At 41.3% G+C, this 21,809-nt stretch overlaps 1 protein-coding gene across 3 annotated transcripts in view; it reads right to left on the bottom strand.

The window, feature by feature from the left end:
- Positions 1-21,809, bottom strand: part of LOC112978264 (sodium channel protein type 5 subunit alpha-like) — a 173,054-nt gene that overhangs the window by 61,396 nt on the left and 89,849 nt on the right. For all 3 annotated transcript variants that reach the window (XM_026091567.1, XM_026091569.1, XM_026091570.1), the window contains exon 16: positions 10,299-10,769. In XM_026091567.1, the coding sequence (XP_025947352.1) occupies positions 10,299-10,769 (471 nt within the window). The remainder of the gene's footprint in view (positions 1-10,298; positions 10,770-21,809) is intronic.

Here is a 21,809-nt window from a genome sequence, read left to right as displayed (position 1 = left end):
TTCATTAGCAGATAGYACCATTTATAATACCCCGATGTAAAGTGTGTGAAGTCCTGCCTGGAGTCTGCAGCTCAGACCAACAGTAAGCACGCACATAACTTAGGAACTGCCAATACATTGGAGGGGGGCAGGAAAAAAGTCTAAAGCTGATTAGGTGAGAATGGGTACCCCCACTCTCCAYCCTATGCCGCCAAGCCCGTCATTGCACTTTAACAGCGGTGACTGGACATCAGCCRAGGTTGGGCCACTGGTTTTGTCCAGTTTTGCAGGCTTTACCTACCCCTCTCTCTCCTTCCTCTCTCCATTCACCTGTGCGAAAGCCAGCTAAAACCTGGTGCTAAGGGAGCAGTAAACCGTAGTCAGAATTAGGTGGTGCGCGTCATATTTGCCACGGGATTCCATCTGTTTTTTTTTTTTTCTTTTTCTTAATGTCACAGGTTTAATAGGGACCTATTTATAAAAAACGAAATCAATAACATGTGCACGCAGAAAAGCAACGTAGACAAATCAGGTTAGATACAATAGTCTCCGAGTTCAGAAAGAACACATGCTTGTAGCCCAGCTCCCGGTGAATGTACCAGTAAACAAAATTATGACCTTAATTTGGAAGTCCACTATTCCCAAGAGAGTTTTCAGCTGTGCTGTCATCTGTCAGAGTTAATGCCGTTGTAGTCACGGCAATTATTAGTCTGAACTTACACCTATGTAGCTAAATACAGAACTTGCCCTGGTGAATCTGTGGACCTCAGAAAGAGTTTTTCCTTGAAAGTCATAGGGTATTTGGAAACAGAGTGCAGTATTTGTTCTAAAAGATAATGTATCTTGTGAGTACTCAGCTGAATAAAGAAACCAGAATCTGTCCCTTAAACTTCAGAACGGCTAAAGCTGGCCAGAAACTGCCACGGCTCAGAAGAAGGTGTTAACAGCAAAAACTGCTCTGGTACCAGTATGTGCCATTATTGTTTTCATTTTGATTAAAGGTGAACTAAAACTTCCCTGGACAAACACCATCGCAGCCRCTAACTGCTGGTCTCTGCACAAACTCTGGATACTTTGCCAAGCGTCCTTCCTCAAGAAAGGAAACAACAGTTTAGCAGTGCTCTGCGTCTGATTAATCGAGAGCGTTTTAAGAGATTGAGCTCTGGCCGTGGAGGAGCAGAGCGCGTTAAGGCTAATGGCTTGGTCCTTGCTGGTCTAAGCTCTTTTCCCACACTGGGCAACACACTGCCCATAATAAAGCATAGATTCATTATTCTAAGGGTTCGGTTTTAAAATTAGTCTAAGTGGGAGAACTTGGCAAAAAGATGTACTGCCAAAGTTAATTTAGCCTGTTATCAATTCAAAAGGCTTAAATAGGCAGTGAAAGCGTTTCATAAGTGTTCATTGTTCAGAGTTCAGACTAATACCTTCTGCTAAATTGCATTCTGAAGTTTAATCACACTCTGCTTCATGTTTCTTTTGGTAATTGGGATCTCTCCATCGTATAATGTGAAGAATTCAAACAAATGAGTTCCTCTGATGGAAGTCAAAATTTTGGAAGTTTGCCTCAAAGTGCAGTGTGCTTTGAGAGGGTACCTGAAATAACCACAGATCTTTTCACCCAAATAAGGCATTAATATTTTGATCACTAAGGAAGTCTCATATCATTACATGCAATAGAAAAAAAACCCAGTGACAGGCTTTTAGATGTCATTATTTTAAATCGTGTTATTTTGGACTCTAACCAAGGGGAGCAATTTCAGCCTCTCTGCACACGCTCACTGTCTCACTTGGCTTAGGAGCTGTTTGGTAACTGGCTGTTACTCATTTTGTCCAAAAGGTTAAGTATTGGCATTTTCTTTACCAAAGGGAGAAACAGTGAGAAATGCTCAWTTCTGAGCAGTGTTTTGCTCCAGGGAGGGATACGGATACTGGGAAATGGCACCCAGTAGACTGTGACTGACGCGTAGTCCAAGGTCTGGGCACTTGTCCAAATGCATGTTGTCAAGTCCGTTATGCCTGATATCAGTTCTCTCAATGCCAGACTTTTTTTTCTCTTCCTTTCCTCCATCAGCTCCCTGTGTTTCCTGGACCTTAGGCMTTATGCCGTGGAGAAATATATTTCCCTGGCGCTGTGTACTGAATGAGCACCCTAAAACCTTCGTTAGCAGTGTGACTGCTCTAGYCACGGCAGCAGAGATCTGACATTGAGTCTGCTAGCTCTGCCATAGCATACTGAAGCAAAATAAATACAAATGTCCTTATATATGTAAAAGCAAAGGCAAATATGTAATTGGTTTAAATCTGCCAGTGTGGTTAACAGTTCTTTTATTCTAATGGTCTTGCTGCTATTCTTCCTGACAGGATAAATACAGAAATGTTATATTTTACTGCTAAAAATAATTAGCCCATAATTGAGGCCTATGCAGTTTTCAAGAAATGCAAAGCAAAACATGCAATTTGAAAAGGGAGAAATCCAGGCAAGCTATGCATCTGCCTGTACAACATGTAATAATAATGAAAAATATCTTACTCAATGATCAGAAAAATATTGGCCCAAATAAAGCCGTCAGCTGGAATGTCGAAAGATTTAGTGTGTGCTGCATGCATGTGTACACGTGGGCTCACTTTCCTGCCAGTAAAAACTGGGGAGTAATCAACTGACTTCAAAGGTATTTTATCTAGTTGCACTAAAAGAGAATTTGTCCCACAGACTGGAACAGAAAACAACAGGAATATAAATATTGCTTGAAAGGGCATTACACTTCCTGACAATAAGGTGTATTTCCTGCAGTAAAAGGCTGAAATTAATGCACCCTGTCAAATAAGCATACGGCTTCATGGTATCTCTGATTTATAGACGTTAGAATTATTAGGGACATGAGACATTTTCACAAATAATTTTGTACCAAAATCTTTATACACTGGCATTTTAAGGGTAATTTTCAATAATTTCAGTTATACTTACGTCAACCGGGAATAATTCCGTTGATTTTTACATAGTTACTTCAATTTTAGGGACAAGTCTGCAATGCATAGAAATTAACAATAACATTTTCACCAAATAAAAAGGAACCAGATGCGGGTCCAGAAGCACATGGTGAACTCTCTATTACCTGAGACATCTAATTCTTTTTTTTCTATCTTACCAGTTATGTATCATAGCTAAAACAAAACGTATAGGCACTGTGAAGAAATTATTGGTTGAAGATTTTGACTCTATGTCATGAGAAAGCTAAAACTTGATGATCCTAATGGTCCTTTCTGACCTTAAAATTATTAATCTGTAACTGATGTTGGAAATGGCAAAAAAATCCTCAAATGAAACCGAGTCAATAATTCTGAAGCAGATATGAGAAAGAAGAGAAGAAAAGCTTGGGGTTTTGATCCAGTTCAGGGCAATATAAMAACTGTCCCAGTAAGTAGAGACTGTGGTTGCAACCAGCTCTATCATTGATGTATGGAGCCAGTCACTCATCTAGAGGCTGGAAAACTGTTTTYCCCGGACATTGTATTTGGTGGACTCAGGCAGAGGCATACCTGAGAGGAGAACTAGTGATCAGGACAAAATGTGAATGGGAGCGAGAAAGCAAGGAGCTTCCTGGAGCAATGAATAAATCGGTAGGTGTGCAAAATCCTGGGCTCTCTGTGTGGGTCCRGGCTCAACCCTTTCCGAAATCATAGCAGAGATTCTGCTCCACCACAGAGGGGAGTAGGAGGAGCACATTGAGATAGTGCAGCTGTGCAGGTGGGGCACTGGGATGATCTGCGACTGCTTTGCAGACTCAGGAGGGCACAAATCAGCCACGGCAGCAGCTGGGATCCAGCCGCTGYGAAATGAGAGGGCAGCGCTCCAGCGGGGCGTGCATCTGGTGCAGAGGAATGTGTAAGGAGCTGCAAAGCGCTCTGTCAGGGCAGCAGGCAGCGAGCACTTTCCATATGACCCAATTAGCCACTCCATCGTAACAAATCGATAACGGCATTTTCTGTAGACGAGCAGGCAAGCGCTGCTGGCTTGGCATTGCGCTGTGCGTGAAAGTACAAAGGTGTTATCTCAGAGGAACACGGCATCCGTGCCTGCCTTTGTCACTGCAGAAGGGGTGAACGTGACATGTCTTTCAGACCAGTGTGGCCAAGAGCCACCAGCCACCACAGTGTGGGTTTTCTTCTCAGTAGCATGCTATAGATAGATCAAGGTGATGGCAGTAGTTTGTCCAAGACAGCACATGTAGTAATTAAATTTAAGAAGGGGAAGGAAGCAGTAACATCCCTATTGGATTAATTTGAACAGAAGGCAAAGTTCAGAGTTTTTTAAGTTGTGCTAAAGACATTTGCCAACTGTAGGAACCTGAGAAACACTGTCATCAACACAGAAAAGGATCCAAATGTCACACACAAAGACCTGGATGCTTTGAGGCCTGGAGTAATAGAAAGAGGATGTAGTTCAATGGTATAAATGCATGATACTGTCCTCTGGGGACTGATTCAGGATGGCAGCCCAGCATTACTCATTTGGAACCTCACTGCAGTCTATAATGGGATTTCTCTGAACCACAAACAACATAGCAGTGAAAAATGCACACGTGGTTCTAGGCTATAGCTGTGGGCACCTTGAAGGTTAAGCAACAGTAGAGCAGGAAGTTTGAAGATTTAAGTTTTGTACTTGTATATATAATATAAACGGTAAGAACCACTCTGATGTCTGAAACCTTCAATGTAGTTAGATTGCAGGTAAGTTCTGGTAGGATCCAGCAAGTCAAGTGGATTGAACTTTGCACACTGAATTATCCCTTCACCTTACTGTCTCCACAGTCTGGTCCATACTTTTTCAGAAAACTGAAATTTGATGTCACATACCACAGAATCACAGAATCACAGAATGGCTGAGGTTGGAAGGGACCTCTGGAAATCATCTAGTCCAACCCCCCTGCTCAAGCAGGGTCACCTAGAGCACGTTGTACAGGATTGCGTCCAGGCGGGTTTTGAATATCTCCAGAGAAGGAGACTCCACAACCTCTCTGGGCAACCTGTTCCAGTGCTCTGTCACCCTCACAGTGAAGAAGCTTTTCCTCATGTTCAGATGGAAGTGTCTGTGTTTCAGTTTGTGCCTGTTGCCTTGCAGCCTGTCACTGGGCACCACTGAAAAGAGTCTGGTCCCATCCTCTCAACACCCTCCCTTCAGATACTTGCACACATTGATAAGATCTCCTCTCAGCCTTCTCTTCTCCAAGCTAAACAGGCCCAGCTCTCTCAGCCTTTCCTCATAAGAGAGATGCTCCAGTCCCCTAATCATCTTTTTAGCCCTTCGCTGGACTTGCTCCAGTAGTGCTATGTCTCTCTTAAGAGAGACAGTCTTATGAAAGACTGTCTTTATAAGCAATTACAATTACTCTACAGAGGCTCAAAAAATTATCCACTATTTAATCATCTAGAAAGCCAAACTCAAAACAACCTTGAAAAGATGCAGTCAGAGAGTTGCTGTGGTTGCTGCTGAGCTTTTGGGTTTTTTTTTCCTGCTAGGACAATCTGTTTTGGGAATTCTACATCTCAAAGGCACTGGAAAAACAGAGATAGTTTTCATGTAATAGAAAATTATTTGGACACCAAGTGTTTCTGAAATATGACTGGATGGATGATAAAGCAGTGATTATTCTTGCTGTCTTTTTGAGGATAAACTTATCTTCAAATCACTGATGTGGAAGAAATCTCTTCCTYGTGGACTAACAGGGAGAAAATACCCACATGGGGCAAGGAGGGTGGTTAGTCTCATAAAGATCTAAGCAAAAATGGTGTAGCAACAGGCATCTATAAAAATATCAGATAACAAAGACCAATGAAGTTCAGGGTGGTCCTTTCCTATGCCCTTTGCTAGGCTTCAGTCTCACTCTTCTGCCAGCTCCTTGAACCTGCACTGAATTTTATTGTTCATCATTTTTTTTTGGATCCATTTGCCATATGTGTGGGCTACAAGCACGTGTCTCCTGGCTCTTTGAGCTGGCAGAGCATCTCACTCACATCTCAGTAATCCATGGAGATTAAGAAGCTATCAGGCAGGCTCGCTCCTTAGAAACTCTCTCAATGACAGTGCCACAAATTGGTAGCTTTCAGGAAGACGGCTGCTGCTGGTGTAAGCTTTGATAATAGCAACAGCAGCTGAAATTTAAACTTAGAAATTTCTATTACACTGACGAACGCCATGTAATGAGAAGGGTTTCTCATCTTCTGAAATTTCAGACTACTGTGTGTTACACTGTGGGCCCCACTCCTCTTAACTACAACGGCTTACTTTAGAGTTGTTTTGTGACTTTTCCAGAAGAGCTCAGCCTTGGTGCAGGAGCTGTAAGCTGAACTGATCATCACCCTAAAATACCCCATCGGTATCAACAGTTTTGCAGTTCTGCCTGAGGCCATCTTCCCCTCAGCCTCTCAGATGGCTGAGTCTGGATTGACATGAGCACATGATGAGCAGAATATGGTCCAGGGTCCTTCAGCTGATAGAAAATCAAAGGCAAATATGTCAAATCCTGTGCATTGCATGGGATTAGGGTTAATCAAATGGCTTCACAGTATACTTTTAACATGTTTGATACACAGAGAAAATAATCTAATACCTTGCACTTAACATTCTCTGAGCTCCATCGGAAACACGTTCCCCACTCTGAAGAATATCTCCAGTGACTCTGCAGTGGTCAACAGACTTCAGTGCTACAAGCCCCATGGAAAACAAGAAAACCTGCAGAACCATGGGTTTCCCTGTCATGGATGTTATGCAGGAATTTTCATTAAATAATACTGTGTTGTACCTTTCTTTTTATCTCTTTCCACATATAATTGCACCGAAACCTACATGTGTGAGGAGGAAGGCATGTTCTGGCAATATTGCCAAATGACTGCTAAATTCCGGGTCAGTTAACAACTTTAAAGTGAAGCAGGACATATTTTCTTCTCCTGAGAAGTAAATATACATACAGATTCTCTTTGCACATGCTAAAATATGTAAATATGTAAAAATATGGGTTATAATTAGGTGAAAGTTAGAATAGATTTGAATGTTTAACGCACCCTTGGTAGTTCTTGTTTCATTTATCTATGATGCCCTGTACACTAAAAGATACTTCACCCTTGTGATTTGTGATTGTGCCCTTTCAGTGCAATCATGTAAATTTTGCTCTTGTTTCTCTTCTTCTTCCTTTGCATGCTCTGCCATGGTTATCGCGGTAATCCTGGAGTGAAGGAGGTAAGGACTAGTGGAGAGTCAGAGTGTCACAGAATTAGAGTTCTCGAGCGCGAGCGGGAAAGTTTATTCCTCACTGTCCCACACGGCTGCCTTTCATACATAGGTTAGCACATTGCAATGCCCCAAACTCAATGTTCAGTGAACTGGCATTTAATACTGAACTCCAAGTGACGTAATTTCCTCTTTAGTAACCTCTGTGCTCATCAGGAGGGGTGTTTGTGGGTGCAGAGAGCACGTGTCTTTGGAATGGCACGATTAAAAAAATCACAGAGCTTTGAGCCATTCAGAATCTGCTTTCTCACGGCCCTTCGCCTTACTGAGCTGTTTACACCAGCGCAAATTTATTAGGATTCTGCAGGAAAGCAACTGCAAACCTCATCACACAATCATCATTTCTGCTGTTGAACTAACTTTCTTTCTTTCTTTCCTTTTTTTTTTTAATTATGACAATGGTTTTGACTCTTTTCTTCTGCACGCTCTCACATGGACACATTTTCCCCACTAGAAATTTCATAAAATTGATTGCTGGATATATGAGCTTGCTTCTTGTTTGGACCTTTTCAGCAGCAGAGCCCAAGGGCCTGCGAACAGAGGTTGAAAACTGTTGATCAGGGCTATGCAAAAGGGAAGAGTAGTGACCTGCAGCGGCTGTTTGTCAAAGCCTGGAAAACACTAGCGACAATGTTAATTAATTTATTCCTCACTGCTCTCCTTCTATTTAATGCACATGCTAGCTGTGAACTGCATTTGATTTCCCTATGTGCTTCTGAAGCATATTTTGCTTCTGTTAATCATGCTTCTTAGCACTGATTGAAAGTTCTTTGGTGAAAAAATTGACACTGGAAAATATTATTTTACTGCAATCCAAACTTCTGTGGTAATATGACAATGTTAATGGTGATTGGAAATTTCTTGAAAAGATGCAGTGTGAAAACTGAGTATTTCATTTTCATTCTTCTATTTGGTTTTGTTTTTTCCTGTTTTGTTTTGTTCTTAACCCTTGATTTTTATATTACATATAATAGTGCTTCAACATTATTGAAACACTTTGAAGAAATTTTCATAATATTTTCAGATTGAATTTTGTTCAGAATATTCTATTTCATTAAAATGTCTATTTTTTTAACATTAATTCTTTCCCTCACAACTCTAATAGATCTCCCTAGAGGTCTAATTCCACATTTTCTTGCTCTATAAAATAAAATGAACTATCTGTCCCCTTTACTAACACACATGCCTACAAGCAAACATTGTACATTTAATTAGAAATCCACAGTTCAGTATTGTTCAAGACACTGTAAGCTGTAAACTCCAAAACTTTCCATGTTCCAAGCTACAACTGTGAACATTTCTATTTATCTTGAGAAAGGTTGAATACAATGATACCATGCACACACACACACACAAGCTTCCTTATTCACAGACGCAGGCAAAACTGCAATGAACCTTTCCTCTACATTATACACAAAAAAACCCCAAGAATTTTTACTAACGTGACCCTCTGCCAGATGTAGCAGAAAACTGAAAAGAAATAACTTTTATCTCCAGAATTATACACATTTCTGCCAGTCAGTATTGGCTGACCAGCCAATGTTAAGAAAGCCATCTACTATATTCAGATTTCACTTCTCAAGTGTGCTCTGCTTGTAGATTTAACTAATACAAGGCTGGAAATAGAAAAAAACTTCAAAGAGAAAACAGATGCTATCCCTAGAAGTCAATTTTCTTACCAGCTATCACAAAAGGGTTTTACATTTTCTTATTCTCTGTTTAGATGGAACAAGGCACCAATGGACAGGACCTTGCAGAGGCTTTATCACTATGAATAAGACCAACCCACAGAAAGTCGAAACAGAACATAACCACACTCAGCTTTGTGATTTTTCTCCATCCTACCAACATGAACCCACAAGTCATTTCAATAAAAATATTTCTTGGGGGGGAAAAAAAAGTATAAAAAGTCCATAAAAGTGTTTTCCAGAATTTTCAGACTCTTTTTTTTTTGGTTATCTCGATGGTAGGTCTTGATGACAGAGTTTCCCAATCCCTTGCTCTCCAAGGAGCTGGTCAATATAGCAAGACTTGCTAGTGACCAGATGTGCTAACCCTGAAAAGCTTTGCACAATGAAGCAGCAGAGATTAACATTTATCAGCTGATTTGTGACTGCCTCCCTGGTATAGGATATTCCTCTGGTCCTTTTTTTTTTTTTTTTTTAAGGAGAAACCAGCTTTGCTTCCATTCGACCTAGAGACTGGGGATCCCTTCTGACAGCTTGATCCAAAACAAGAGCTGTGATCCAGTGCCTGCTAAACTCTGCAGGTGTCAGCTGACATCAGAGGATGCAAGATCAAGGCTGAAGGGTCTGGAAACAACTTAAAAAGCTATGACACATGGAACCAAGAGATAAAGCTGGTAGAATGGGGAGAAGGGGAGAAGGAAAAGCATTCCCATGAAGGTTTTTCTTCTCTGTTTTACATCAACATTTCAAATCTCTGAATTTTTCTGCCATTACTACTGAGTGCTGTGGGGAATAAGTAAATCTGAAATGTCAAACCAAAGAACATGTGGACAACTATTTTTCCTGTTCAAGTACATACGATTCCATATCCTCTCTTCACTTTCTCTGGCAAATTGTCCTACCAGCATCTGTCTCRATCTGATTTTTAAGGGAACTGTCTGGCCCTGGAATCCTGGTACATGACTCAAACTAAGCTACTGTCTGTCACTGGGCACTGAGAAAATCTCCTGCAGTAGTCAGAGTACCTAAGATTCATTCGGTAATATTCCCACGACTCAGCTGAAAGAAAAAAACAGGCTCCTGGGTGAGGAAGGATTCAGTTGCTCTTGTTAGAAGAATTAATCTAGACAAAAACAAAGAATACAAGGAAAGGGAATGCCTCTTGTTAGAGACTGAATTTTGCTCTTGGATATGCCTGTGTAACTTCTTCCGAAGTTAACAGCATATCAAAGGCAGGATTAGGCCACAGGACATTTGCTTCATGAGCCATGGATCCAGAGCAAGAGTGGGAGCAAATGCCCTCTCTAGTTACATTATGACTAGCAAACATTTTAGTTGCCTACCTGCTCCATTTCCGTAAACGTGCTCTGCTCCTCATCTTCCTCCTCAATATCAGACTCTCCCACAGCAATAGGAACACAAATGGACAGGTCAGGATTGGTCATAAAATCATCGTTGTCCATAATTCCTTGGCGTTTCTCCCCATTTTTATTCATCCCATCCTCAGTGTGGTTCTCCTTGTGATTCTCCGCGTCTTTGCCAAGCTCAGTAGTTGTGTGGCTGTTCATGCAATTGTTGAGAGCACCTGTATTCTGGGCAGCAAGTTTCATCATTGCCTTCTTTTCAGCTGTTGTCTTAGGATGCCGGAGGACATTGCAGCAAAAATCCCATGTTGCGTGCTTCACATACTGAAGCCCCCTGTTGATCCGAGCAAAAGCGAGTTGCAGGTTGTTCATCTCCCCATCCTCATCAGGTGCYGAGAGGTTGTCAGCACTGAAAGAGCTTAGCAGCAAGGCAAGGAACAGGTTGAGCACCTGAAATGAATAACGAAAAAAAAAAATGGAAATCAATGTCATGTGGAGGACAACTGTTTGGTCTTGGAAGCGGGAAGATCTGAGTCTAGGCTCATCTGTGTCAAGGTAACACCACCAGCATTTGTGGAACTATCCCCAAATTATAGGTGGTTTCAGCAGGAATCAGAATTCTGCAGACTTTTCCAAACACATTATTTTCATGTGCAGAAGTTTAGCCTGGACAATAACACATCCTGACTTTCCCTTTCCCTGCAGCTCCCTGAAGCATGCAAAACAAAATGCTAAGCTCAGAAACAGAATACGGGATAAAATTTTCATTGGAAGATGCATAGTATACATAGTATCAGTATTCTTATAAGTGATAATATAATGAATTTCCTGTTATAATTATTATTCCATCTTGGAGAAAATCATTAATTTCAATGCTTACTGACATCCAGAAAAGTACTATGTACGTGTAGAAAAACACTTCAGACATGATGTATTCTGGTGCCCTTTTGGTTTTTACTCAGTGTGAATATTGTTATTTATATTTCACAGTATAGAATGATATGCATATGCAGGGCATTTAAAACTAGTAGTACATTTGGAAACATTTCTAAACATTTGAATGTGTTTTCATGGCTAGCCTTGACTTAAATATCCCCTGGGACTTGGAGAAGACCTACTGAGACTGTGAATAAGCACCTAAGAGGTCAGATAATTTCAAAACTGATCACCAGTTGCTTCTTATAGGACACTACCTGCCTGTGGTCCGAGAAGGAATGAACTATAGATTTCATGCCAAATTGACAAGGGCAAAAAGCTTACACCAGAGATGGATGCCTGGGAGGACTGTGATGGGGCAGAGATAACTTAAACCAATATCAACTAAAAGTTTTGTTGTCCCCTCTCCCCCTTTTCTTTCAAATATTCCAAATACATGAGCTGAAATTTTGCAAACTAGCCTAGCCTCGCCTTAATCACACTAGTAACACTTTATTTGAAGTGTCCTGTCGGTCCTGTTTCACAAAGTGCTCATTGCAGTCGCCACGATTACAAATGAAAGCAGTTGGTAGCACTGTGGCTGCCCATATCCTTTAAGAGCTACTGAATACACTACGTCTGCGGCACGTGGCACAAACTGACCAGATATACGTGACGTATCCCGCTGTGACCAGCAGGCACGACGCACTTTTTACATTTACGGGAAACCTGTGCCGAGGGGGAGGCTGGGCAGGACCCCCTGCAGGGTCTCCAGTGGCATCAGGCAAAACCGAGTCCAGCCCTCGATCTCCACAGCAGCTCCAATGTCTTCCTCATACATGAATACCGACATGTAGACACCCAGATTTTCATATCTGAAGCTAAATTTCATCCTATACTCCATTAATTCTGCTGTTTGCAGAATGATTTGTTTGAAATGCTTTGTTTTGCTTTTCCATATATTGGTTCAGATGCCAAACAATAGTTATATAGGTTCATCCCGACACACCTGCAGGTGTATATAATAGGGGGTAATATTCTTCGTGTTGTTATTTACCCTGGATTATCAAGCAATGTTGTTTGCTTTTCAGAAACACAGCTGACATTTTGCACAAAGAGCTATTTGCACTTTATGCTTTTAGCCAAAAATAAATCTCAAATATCATTCCCTCCTTTCTTTACGAGCAGGTAACCTCAGACRTGTATTGCTGGGTGTTCAAACAGAGTAAACTGCTGTATAAGCATTTTATGTTTACTTATTCCCCTCCATTTCACTGTACACTGCCTTTTCCAGAAAAATATATGCTCGGCCCATGACACACCACATTTCCTGTAAGAAGTTGCTAATAATATCTAGTCCTCCTGGATGCTAAAGCAAGGCTTTCAGTTTAAGTAAAAGCAAACTGGAGACTTATTCAGTTTTCGAAAGCAGTGATAGATTTGCATGTCGATATGGATCTCCTTAAAAAGAGGCCTGCTTTCCAGTGACCCCGAGCATTCAGTCTCTGCAGGCAGGTCCTCTTTGAGGTTAGGACCCAAATAATTGATGTCCTCAAACAGACTCCAGCTCCTTTAGCATAACGATACCCTAATGATAACGCATCACGCTTTCATAGGCCTTTTCACTTTTAAYGCCTTTCCAAATCTAGTGACTCTCATTACGTAACTATTTAGCAAAGACAGAGAGTAAGGCGCAAAGAATCAGGTTCATCCAGCCTAACTTTAGGTGCCTCTCTGAGGTGTTCAAGTTGGAGGAGTTTTCCTAAGATATTTTTATAAATGATGGAGACAGTCTGGCATCCTTGGAGATGCGGAAGGGCTGAACCATGCTCTGGAGGTGCCTGCTGAAGCCTAGGTGAGCTTGGGTCCTAATTTAGGCGTGTCATAGTTAGATTAAAGTTAGAGCAGTTATGGCTGCAGAGCAAATAACTAACATGACTTGCCAAACCCAGCCAGCGTAGCAAGAAGTTCTTCATGTCACTCTCTGACCAGTGAAAGAAACTGATTTCCTTCCTTCCTGTTTGTTTCTGATGGCAGTGGAGAGCTGCACTGCTCTTCACCCARCCCAGGTGGGAAAAGATGCAGTTTCCTCTCTGGAGACCTTGATGACTTCTAGCAAACTTAATACAATATACCAGTTATTTTATTTTGTTTACTGTAGCAAAATCTAAGAAGTTGCAAAGAAAAACTGCTCATAAAGGGGCTTTCAGTGTATCAAAGAAATAAGAGATCTAAGTTAAAGCCAGAGACCAGCAGTAATAGGTCATCTATTCCATCTGTCTATTACTGAAGGATTATTTCTTTCTTTGGAAGTATATTTTCCCGTCTTTTGTACATTTTCATCCTAGGGCAAAGCTTACCRAGAGAGTACTCCTGCAAAAAACAATTTACATGATCAGTTATTTTCTGTATTCCCTTTTCTATTATTTCAGCTATTTGTGCCTGGATAAGAGGCTTATATCCTCCCAGCCCAGTTTCTCTTTATCCTGTAGTCAGCTCATAATCTGAGGTTCATAACATCTCAGGATCTTGCTGTTGAAATGATCATGATACACCAAGTACGGCATGAGGTCCTTCTGGCCCAGGGCAGGAGGGAGAGAGCACAGGCTGGGGAAGGATGGCTCTCCTTTACGTTTCCTGCCCAAGGTCAGCTAGGAAAACATGTGAAAACGTGGGTGTGGATTTCCTGGCTTGTAGCCATACAAATTCTCTAGAGAATTGTGTTTGACCCTGCAAGGCAGGCTAGCAGTTGCGGAGGAGATTCTTGTGAGGCACTGTATGACCATTCTGTCGAAACAGGAACTTTTTGTCACCAACTCCATGTTAGCCTGCTTGGTGAAATAACGGTTTTATTTCTTTAAATATAAGAAACTGAAATTTAATGAAAACAATGGGCCAAATTCAGATCATTCCCCATACAAAATCTCTAAACTACTATATGATGGTTATGAGAGCAGATGCTCTGTAGGGGAAGGAAAGGTGGAGGTAATATTACATGAATAATTCTCTCTTATATGCAGACTTAAAACTGACTATCACTTCAATAGTTTCATATGAATTATTTCCRCTTTCCCTAGGAAAGAAGAGAACAAGGCTTGTTTTTTCCCCTAGTTTGATAGCTACCATGTGAATTTCCCGGCTGCTCTGGATGCCTGGTCTCCCTGTTGACTATGAAGAATAGGTAGAGTGGCTGCYGCAGCTGTAGTTATCTGCACCGCAGACATTAGAAGTTGGGTGAGATGAATGCCATCCCCACAGCCCATTAGTGTTTCTGTATATTTACCATAAGGAGGGGAGTTTTGCTGACCATTCTCCACTATAGGTATTGACATTACGTTTCCCTGCAGTTTCAGCTGTCTCTTGCGTATCCGATTGTCTTTAAGCTATACAAGGCAGAGCAGTAATGCTAGATGGCAGCTATGCTCACCCATGTGCGATGGTGTTTGCATGTATGGAGGGAACAGTCACCCTGTTTCTCTCTTTGCAGTTTAAAGGGGYATGTGTAACTAATGGACTGAATTCCTCAGTGCTGTTCTCGCCACTTTACATAGGAGTAAATCTGCTTGAGTAATGGAAGGGTAGATTAGGCCCATTAATAACACTTCACAGCACCTCTGTGTCACATAAGAGTTTCCTGAGATCATTTTAAACTGTCATTCATCTCTCCCTATTTTCAGAGGAGTTATAAAGCTGGACTAGTAGAGGGGTATATTAGACCTAACATGGGTACATCCTTTTAAGAGTGGCAGGCAGGCAAGAGACACCATGCAAATATTACTCTCGCTGCCGATCTGACAGGTTGGGCCACAGTGAGAGAATGCCTCTTCCAAGAGGGAGGCTGAACTGGAAGCTGAGGCGTGTGCTTCCCCTGCTCCGTTCTCGCAAGAATCGGCTGCTAATCCCAGAGTTCATTCTGCCTGCCTCTTCTCACTGCCAGGCTGTGTTACATCCTCAAAACAGGCAGAGTCTGGGGGTGTATGTCCTTCTTATCCTTAAACACAGGTTCAAAGCAACCCATAACACTTCTTACCCCAACCTGGTGGATTTCCCATATTGCAGAGTCTTTTGGATCTGTTATCCACCTATGTGGATATAACCATACACGCAAACCAAACCACTCTTAACTGCTGGTCAAGAATTACCAGTGCTTTGGGATGCTTTGATTTTTAAGGGTTGAATTAAGATGTCTTTTTAGTTGACAGACTTTCAGTGTTTTTTGAAAGCAAGCCCCTTAGAAGTATCAGAAGATGCGTTTCTGGAAACGGAGTGGTCCCTGATCTGAAAGTCTTAGCCTTAACGTCCAGTCTGAGAGAGGAGGGTGAAACAGCAAGTGGAAGCAGATATATTCTTTCCACTRCTAAAGCCCCAGCATAAAATCAAGCATGCTCCCACAGGTTTTTCATCAGATGTCAAAAAAAACCTAATTCACCAGCATAGCAAGAGCTCCAGCAGGGCTGCTSTGGTCTTCTCAAACCATTGTCTAGACAGACAAAAAGTGCTGTCAGACAAGCCCAGTTGCAACCTTCCCCCAGCAAGACAGCTACGTCCGGGATGTTACAGGCCCCATATTCTTCAACAGCATTAGGGAAAATACAGAAAGTTTATTAATTACAAAGCAACAGACTAAAAGTAGTTTCATGATACATCAACAAAAGTGTTTAGATGTCATGGTGATGAGGATGACAAGGCAATTAGGAAGATTGACTGTACAGGCCTAGACTGTGCACATTTGAGAGTTTTTGCTATTGCTGCTCCCAGCAAGGAGTGATTATGGGTGAGAAACACCCATATTATCCCTAGAATATTTTCACTGTTCATATGCAAACACTACCTCATCAGTTGCCGTACCAACCTGCAAAGTTACTATGCAATGACTAAGCACAAGAAAAAAATTCATTTTAGAAGTTTAAACTCTGGAGTGTTTACCCAGTAATATCACCAACCCTAATCCTGCATGGCTGGGCTCAGGTGGAGGACACCGCCRGATTGAGGCAGAGAGGGATCCAGACTGGTGCAGAACCAGCCCTGTGGGAGCTGTCCTAGACTCTGCAATAGAGGAGAGATGGGGTCACACGCTATCGCCACTCCGGCACAGTCCTGTCTGTGCTRGCTGGGGAAAGGAAAGCTACATGGGGAGAACCGAAAGGAAAGAAGGGGRAAAAAAAAATGGCACTAGAATAACAGAGAAAGAAAACCAGTGATAATGGCTACAGTAAGGAATGACTTCCCTGCAGCCAATGTATTRCACCAAAGCAAAATCAATATGAGGGCAGGATCAGGCCCAAAGATCAGAAAATTAAATCAAAGAGATGAGAAATAATTAATATTAGCTTTTTTAAAAAAAAAATTAAGGGAAGGGAASACAATTCCTTTAAAAAGTTACTTTCTAAGCCATTTCCCAGGTTTGTCCACAGAAGAGAACCTACAGTGGCAAAGAGGCAGCAAACAAACAGGAGGGAGAAAAAACTAAGATTAGAGGTGCTTGAAAAATGTCCAACTCCAGAGACAAATGCAAGTGCCTTTTTTCCATCTCCACGAAAATTCAACATAGAAAATATCAACTTTTCTTTCACAGTATATTTCAATCTAAACCCTAAACTCTGTCAGTTAACAGATACTTTACTTGCCAGAAAAACTATGACATTGATTCACAGAAGGCAGAGTTCCTGTACAAAAACTAGCTTAATTAAAAAACAAAACTGCTTTTCCMTTGAAAAATCTTATAAGAATTTCAAGCTGACCGAGACAGAGACCTGGACTTTGAATGTGTGTTGGGAAGGGTGAAGCCAAGAGCTGTGACAAGATGGAGCTTGCAGAATCTGTCATGGGAGGCGGAAAGCCAAAGTAAGGTTGAAAGAGGAGTTTTGCTCCAAGTGGGAGGCAGAGAAGACTACACCAYATGTGGGGATGTCAAAGAGGCGATTACTATAATCAAGGACAGAGATGACCAAAGGAAAAAAAATAGATTTCAGCTATGAAAAAAAGAGAGGGAAAAAGAGGAGAACTAATCTGAACAAGAATCTGGCTAAGGATGGCCCAAAGAAAATAGAAAGAGGAAAATATGACACATGAAATCTAGAGATGGGGAAACAGATCAGCAGAGTCTTCAATAGCAGCAAAGAAACAACATRGTTAAGAAGGATGAAAAAACACTAGGCCTGATTCTTCTCTGGTTTACGCTGTTTACAGTAATACCAAACGTATGGAGTATGTCCTTATCTGTTGGAGATTCTCATCTGTAAACGTGAGCCAGTGGTTTTATTGGATTTAGAGGAGTTTAACATGATAAAAGCGGGCCAAGTTGACTTTTGGGAACAGGAGGAAGTGTTGGACGGTCACAGGAGACCAAGGACAGGACCTCTTCGACAGCAGGAGCTCCAACAACAAGCAGGCGAGACAGACTTCTACCTGATTAGGGTTCAATGGACCCACCGAGGCAGGAAAGTGGCATCGAATTCTGGGTACTACATTTCATTTCCAAATTAATTCTTCAGCATATTTCCTTGGGAAGCCACAGACCATGTTGCCATGCAAGCACTAGGTGGAGAAATGGAGATAGTAACAGCTGTATTCACTGTACTTGGAAAAGACACATTCCAGTTTCTTTTTAAATATTATACACCTCCTAAGAAGGTTAAGCTTGTCATGACTGGCTGATTATTGCACATATCCCTTTTAACAAGCTATTTCTAGAGGCGACTGTTAGAACGAACAGCTCACTTGTTAGTTTTGGTGGGGATTACTAATCAATATTTTTTAACTAAGGGATTTTTTAACAAAAAGCATAAGCTGTTTAGAAGTAATGAATAATGTATTAAATTTGTACCACCTGATCTATTTTAACATTAAAATGTTGTTCTTGCCTTAGTGCATGCAAGGAAGAACTCTGTTGTCATTACCCTTTCAATGACATCCAGACAACTCACACAGTGACATTAATAAAAAGAGACACATTTAGTTGTACCTACCTTTGCACATTCTTGTCCAATTAAATTTGACTCAGTGTCTTTTAGATTTTTAATAACTATCCAGCTATTAGCAAGAACTTAACCACTGACAAAACCCTACTTAGACTATTAATCAAGGACAGATGTAATACAAAAATGGGCAAAAGGAATTCTGTATACTTCCACAGTTTATGCTTGTATTTTATCCTACTGATGCATAGAGAGCAATATTTTTTTTGGAAATACAACTCCTTGTCAGTCCCCTGATCACAACTAAATATCAACAGGCAATTCATTAGTACCATCAAAAAATAATATACATGGAGGTTCCTATTAAAAATATTTTGTCTTGTCAGTGCTTTATACAAYGTAGCCAATGCTTAAGCAGTGTTTTTAAAGAAATATCTCTGACTTGGAAGCACAGGTAGTACAAAAGGCATAAGGCTGATTTTCAAGGGGCAGGTTTAGTGTATCAACATTTGCTTTCCTCCATATTTCTGAGAAGTCTCCTACCCATGAAGGTGAATGGGGGATAGCTTCATATTTTATTCCTCTGTCTGACATCCTGCTGGCTCATTTGTGGATCAGAGCAACAATACCTTAAAATTCCACTAATAAAGATCTCACTAAATGCCAACAACTCCCTGCTTGAAATCTCCTAAAGCAGCCAAATCTGTCCTGAGCCACCAATGAACCTGGTTTGGACTTTTGCTTTTGGAAATTTTTACTTTACAGATGAAAAATGAGCCTCTAGTTTTAAGCTTCCTTTGAGCCACACCAGAAGCAAAAGCTCACTGCTCTTCTGTGCTGCTACTTTAATTAAGATTTTTGGCTATTTATATTTGAAAAGATCTACCTTTCTATGGATGCTCCAGAGAAAAGCTGGCATATTTTAGAAATATTCCATCATGGACACCAAATAGTGCCTGGCAAACAGGAACCTAAAATATTTGTCCCATAGTACAAGATGCTTGCTCAGGTTTAGGCACCAAAGCGCCAAAAATTAGCTATTCAGAAGAAACAACTGAGCCTATAGCAGGATGCACAAACTCATAAATCTGAAGTGACAGAAGGAAGCAGATTACTTTTTAGGAAAGTAGTTTTGAAAGTAGTTTCTCYTCCCATCTGTTCCTGGGTGCATTTCCCTCACCGTCACTTTTGTGAGAGATGGACTCACAATTCCTTAGAAAAGCAGTCTTATACTCCCAGCCTTGAATGGACTCTACTTAATCTACCACACAATCACATTTTCGAAACAAGAATCCAACTCATCAGTATCTGATGGTCCCTCAAAAATATTCTGAGTCTAATTCCCCCAGACATTTTAGCGCCAACATCTGGTGTTACACATTAAGGTGGGATATAACTGCCTGATAAAATAAATGACAGTTGTTTACATGAGCACTGATAACTCACATGTTTTTTTAAAGCCTGGAGTCTTAGRCAAAAGGATTTTCTTTAGCTCTAAACTAACTTACATTAGGACACAGGCTTTCCTTCTCTGACTAGTGGTTACCAAAGGAAACTAGACTGATGGTTGGTGTCAGGATTTATCTTTTTGATTCATCACACGATGCTATGTGTTTCTGTTGCCCAAAAGTCCTGGTGGGCCATACATTACTCTTAAGGATGTTTAACCCGTGAGCAGACACAGCTAGATGCTTGCTCCAAAGCATCAGCTATCTGAGTGCTCTGCTTCCCGGAAGCTGCTCAAACCKCCTGCCTATATCCCTTAAAACACTCAGGGCAGTGAGGATGGAAAATGGGGCACATGAATGGCAAAAATTGCTCTGGGGCATATGGAGTGTGTGGGTAGCTGGCAAAAACAATATGAAGGGAGAAGCCGGGAAAGGCACTGGAGTTTGGGTACTTTCCTCTGAGGTTTGGATTCTCCAGTATCGTATTAAATGTACCTGCTGCCAGCTGTAAGCGTACGTCACTGGAAGCAAAAAGGATGGTAACATGATGACAGTTGTTTGGAGTCTATTTTGCTTATGTCCCCAAATTTGCTTATTCACGTATTCTGGGCTGCTCTTCTGCAAAGCTGCATGTGGATTGAGAAAGAAAATTTGCCTTGCTTAATAAGGCGTCCAAGCTGATGATGCAGACTCAAATGACACTTCCACTTCCCTCTAGCGTACCCTTGGGCTTCCTGGCTTCTTCTTGACCCTCTCTAACACTGCAGTCCCCGAATCGCTAGTATTCCCCCAGCTCTTGTCACGGCTTCTGCAGCTTTCCAGCGACTCCCCCTCCTCCTCATTGCCCCGCACGCACTCCGCTTGCTGCTTTGCAGATTTTGCGGGTCCTGACGATGACTGTTATGGACATACCTATTCTCGCTTGTTTGTCTAGTGGCCTTCTTGGCTGATGCAACTGAAATCCAAATGCACATTTCCAGAATGTCGGGCGCTGCTGAAAGACCAGATAAGGTGAACAACTGCATCCAGGACACAAACACAAGGGAGCGGAGAGAGGAGAGGGAAGGGAACACCRTTGCAGGACTTCCGACAAATCCGAGCAATGTGAACTTCCCTTTGAACCTCCGGTGGATGCAAATTTCCCTGCGAAACACTGCTCTTCCCCAGCTCTTTCTGCAGTTGTATCTTAGCCCCTCTTTCTTCCATTTTTGTAAGAAGCAGAACTAGTGGGCCACAACTCACGCTTGCCTAAATGAGAATACCTGCTCGGTGGTAATGCTACAATATACAAAGCTTGAAGCTGCAGACCACTCCTGTGGTTTGAAAATTAAAAGAAAAAACAAAGACTGAAATGTTGCGGCTTGTGCTTGTAACACCTCCTCCCCCATACTCCCTAAACCCGTTCGGTTTCCAGCAATCAGATCTAACCTAGTATTTGTGATTAGAAGGCACACAATTTAAAAAAATTCCAGGTCTCACCTTTCGTTTATATTACACATCAGATCTGTGAATAAGAACTGCAATATAAATGCTACATTCCCCTCCAAGGATATTAACCTTTATTCACAGAGTGGAACTCTTTAGTGGCCCCCTTGAAAAAGAACATGTTTGTCATTAAARGCAAAAATAATTACTGATTCAGGGCAGCAAGTCTGGCTGCAACTTTTGAGTTGTACATTTCTCTAGGTATACAGTAAAAACCGTGAAAACGGGGTCTCAGTAATTCTAGATTTATACATATTTGAAAAGAATAYAGGGAGATCATGGGATATATACTATCCATCACGTCATCAGTGTTMCATTTTCATTCACTTCTTGTGACAAGAAATTTTAATGAATGAGTCCTCATTCCTTTGGGATAAAGCAACTCTTAATCATCCTGTAAAAAATTTCAGGGTCTTGAAACCCTTGCGTAATACTTCATATCTTCTAAAAAGGCCAGAGTCTTGATGTASCTTCACTCAGTGACAGTCCCTTCACTTCAGGCAGAAATGCCAGTCTCATCTGAAGACTATCTTTGACCATTCTAATACACTTTTGTTGTCTGAGCTCTTGAAATGTAAAATTGTAATCCACTTCTACCTAGGCCTGTTCCATGCCTAGCTATTTTGCTATTACCTGTGATTTTACGACAAGGGATAGTGATAGTTCTCCATATGCATTTCACTTAAACAAAGAGAAAATCTGCCACATTACTATAAACCTCTCTC

Source organism: Apteryx rowi, unplaced genomic scaffold (assembly GCF_003343035.1).
Source record: "Apteryx rowi isolate R43461 unplaced genomic scaffold, aptRow1 scaffold_91, whole genome shotgun sequence".
NCBI classification, from domain to species: domain Eukaryota; kingdom Metazoa; phylum Chordata; class Aves; order Apterygiformes; family Apterygidae; genus Apteryx; species Apteryx rowi.
The sequence above is the reverse complement of the archived record's forward strand: the minus strand, read 5'-3'. Positions and strand labels throughout refer to the sequence as shown.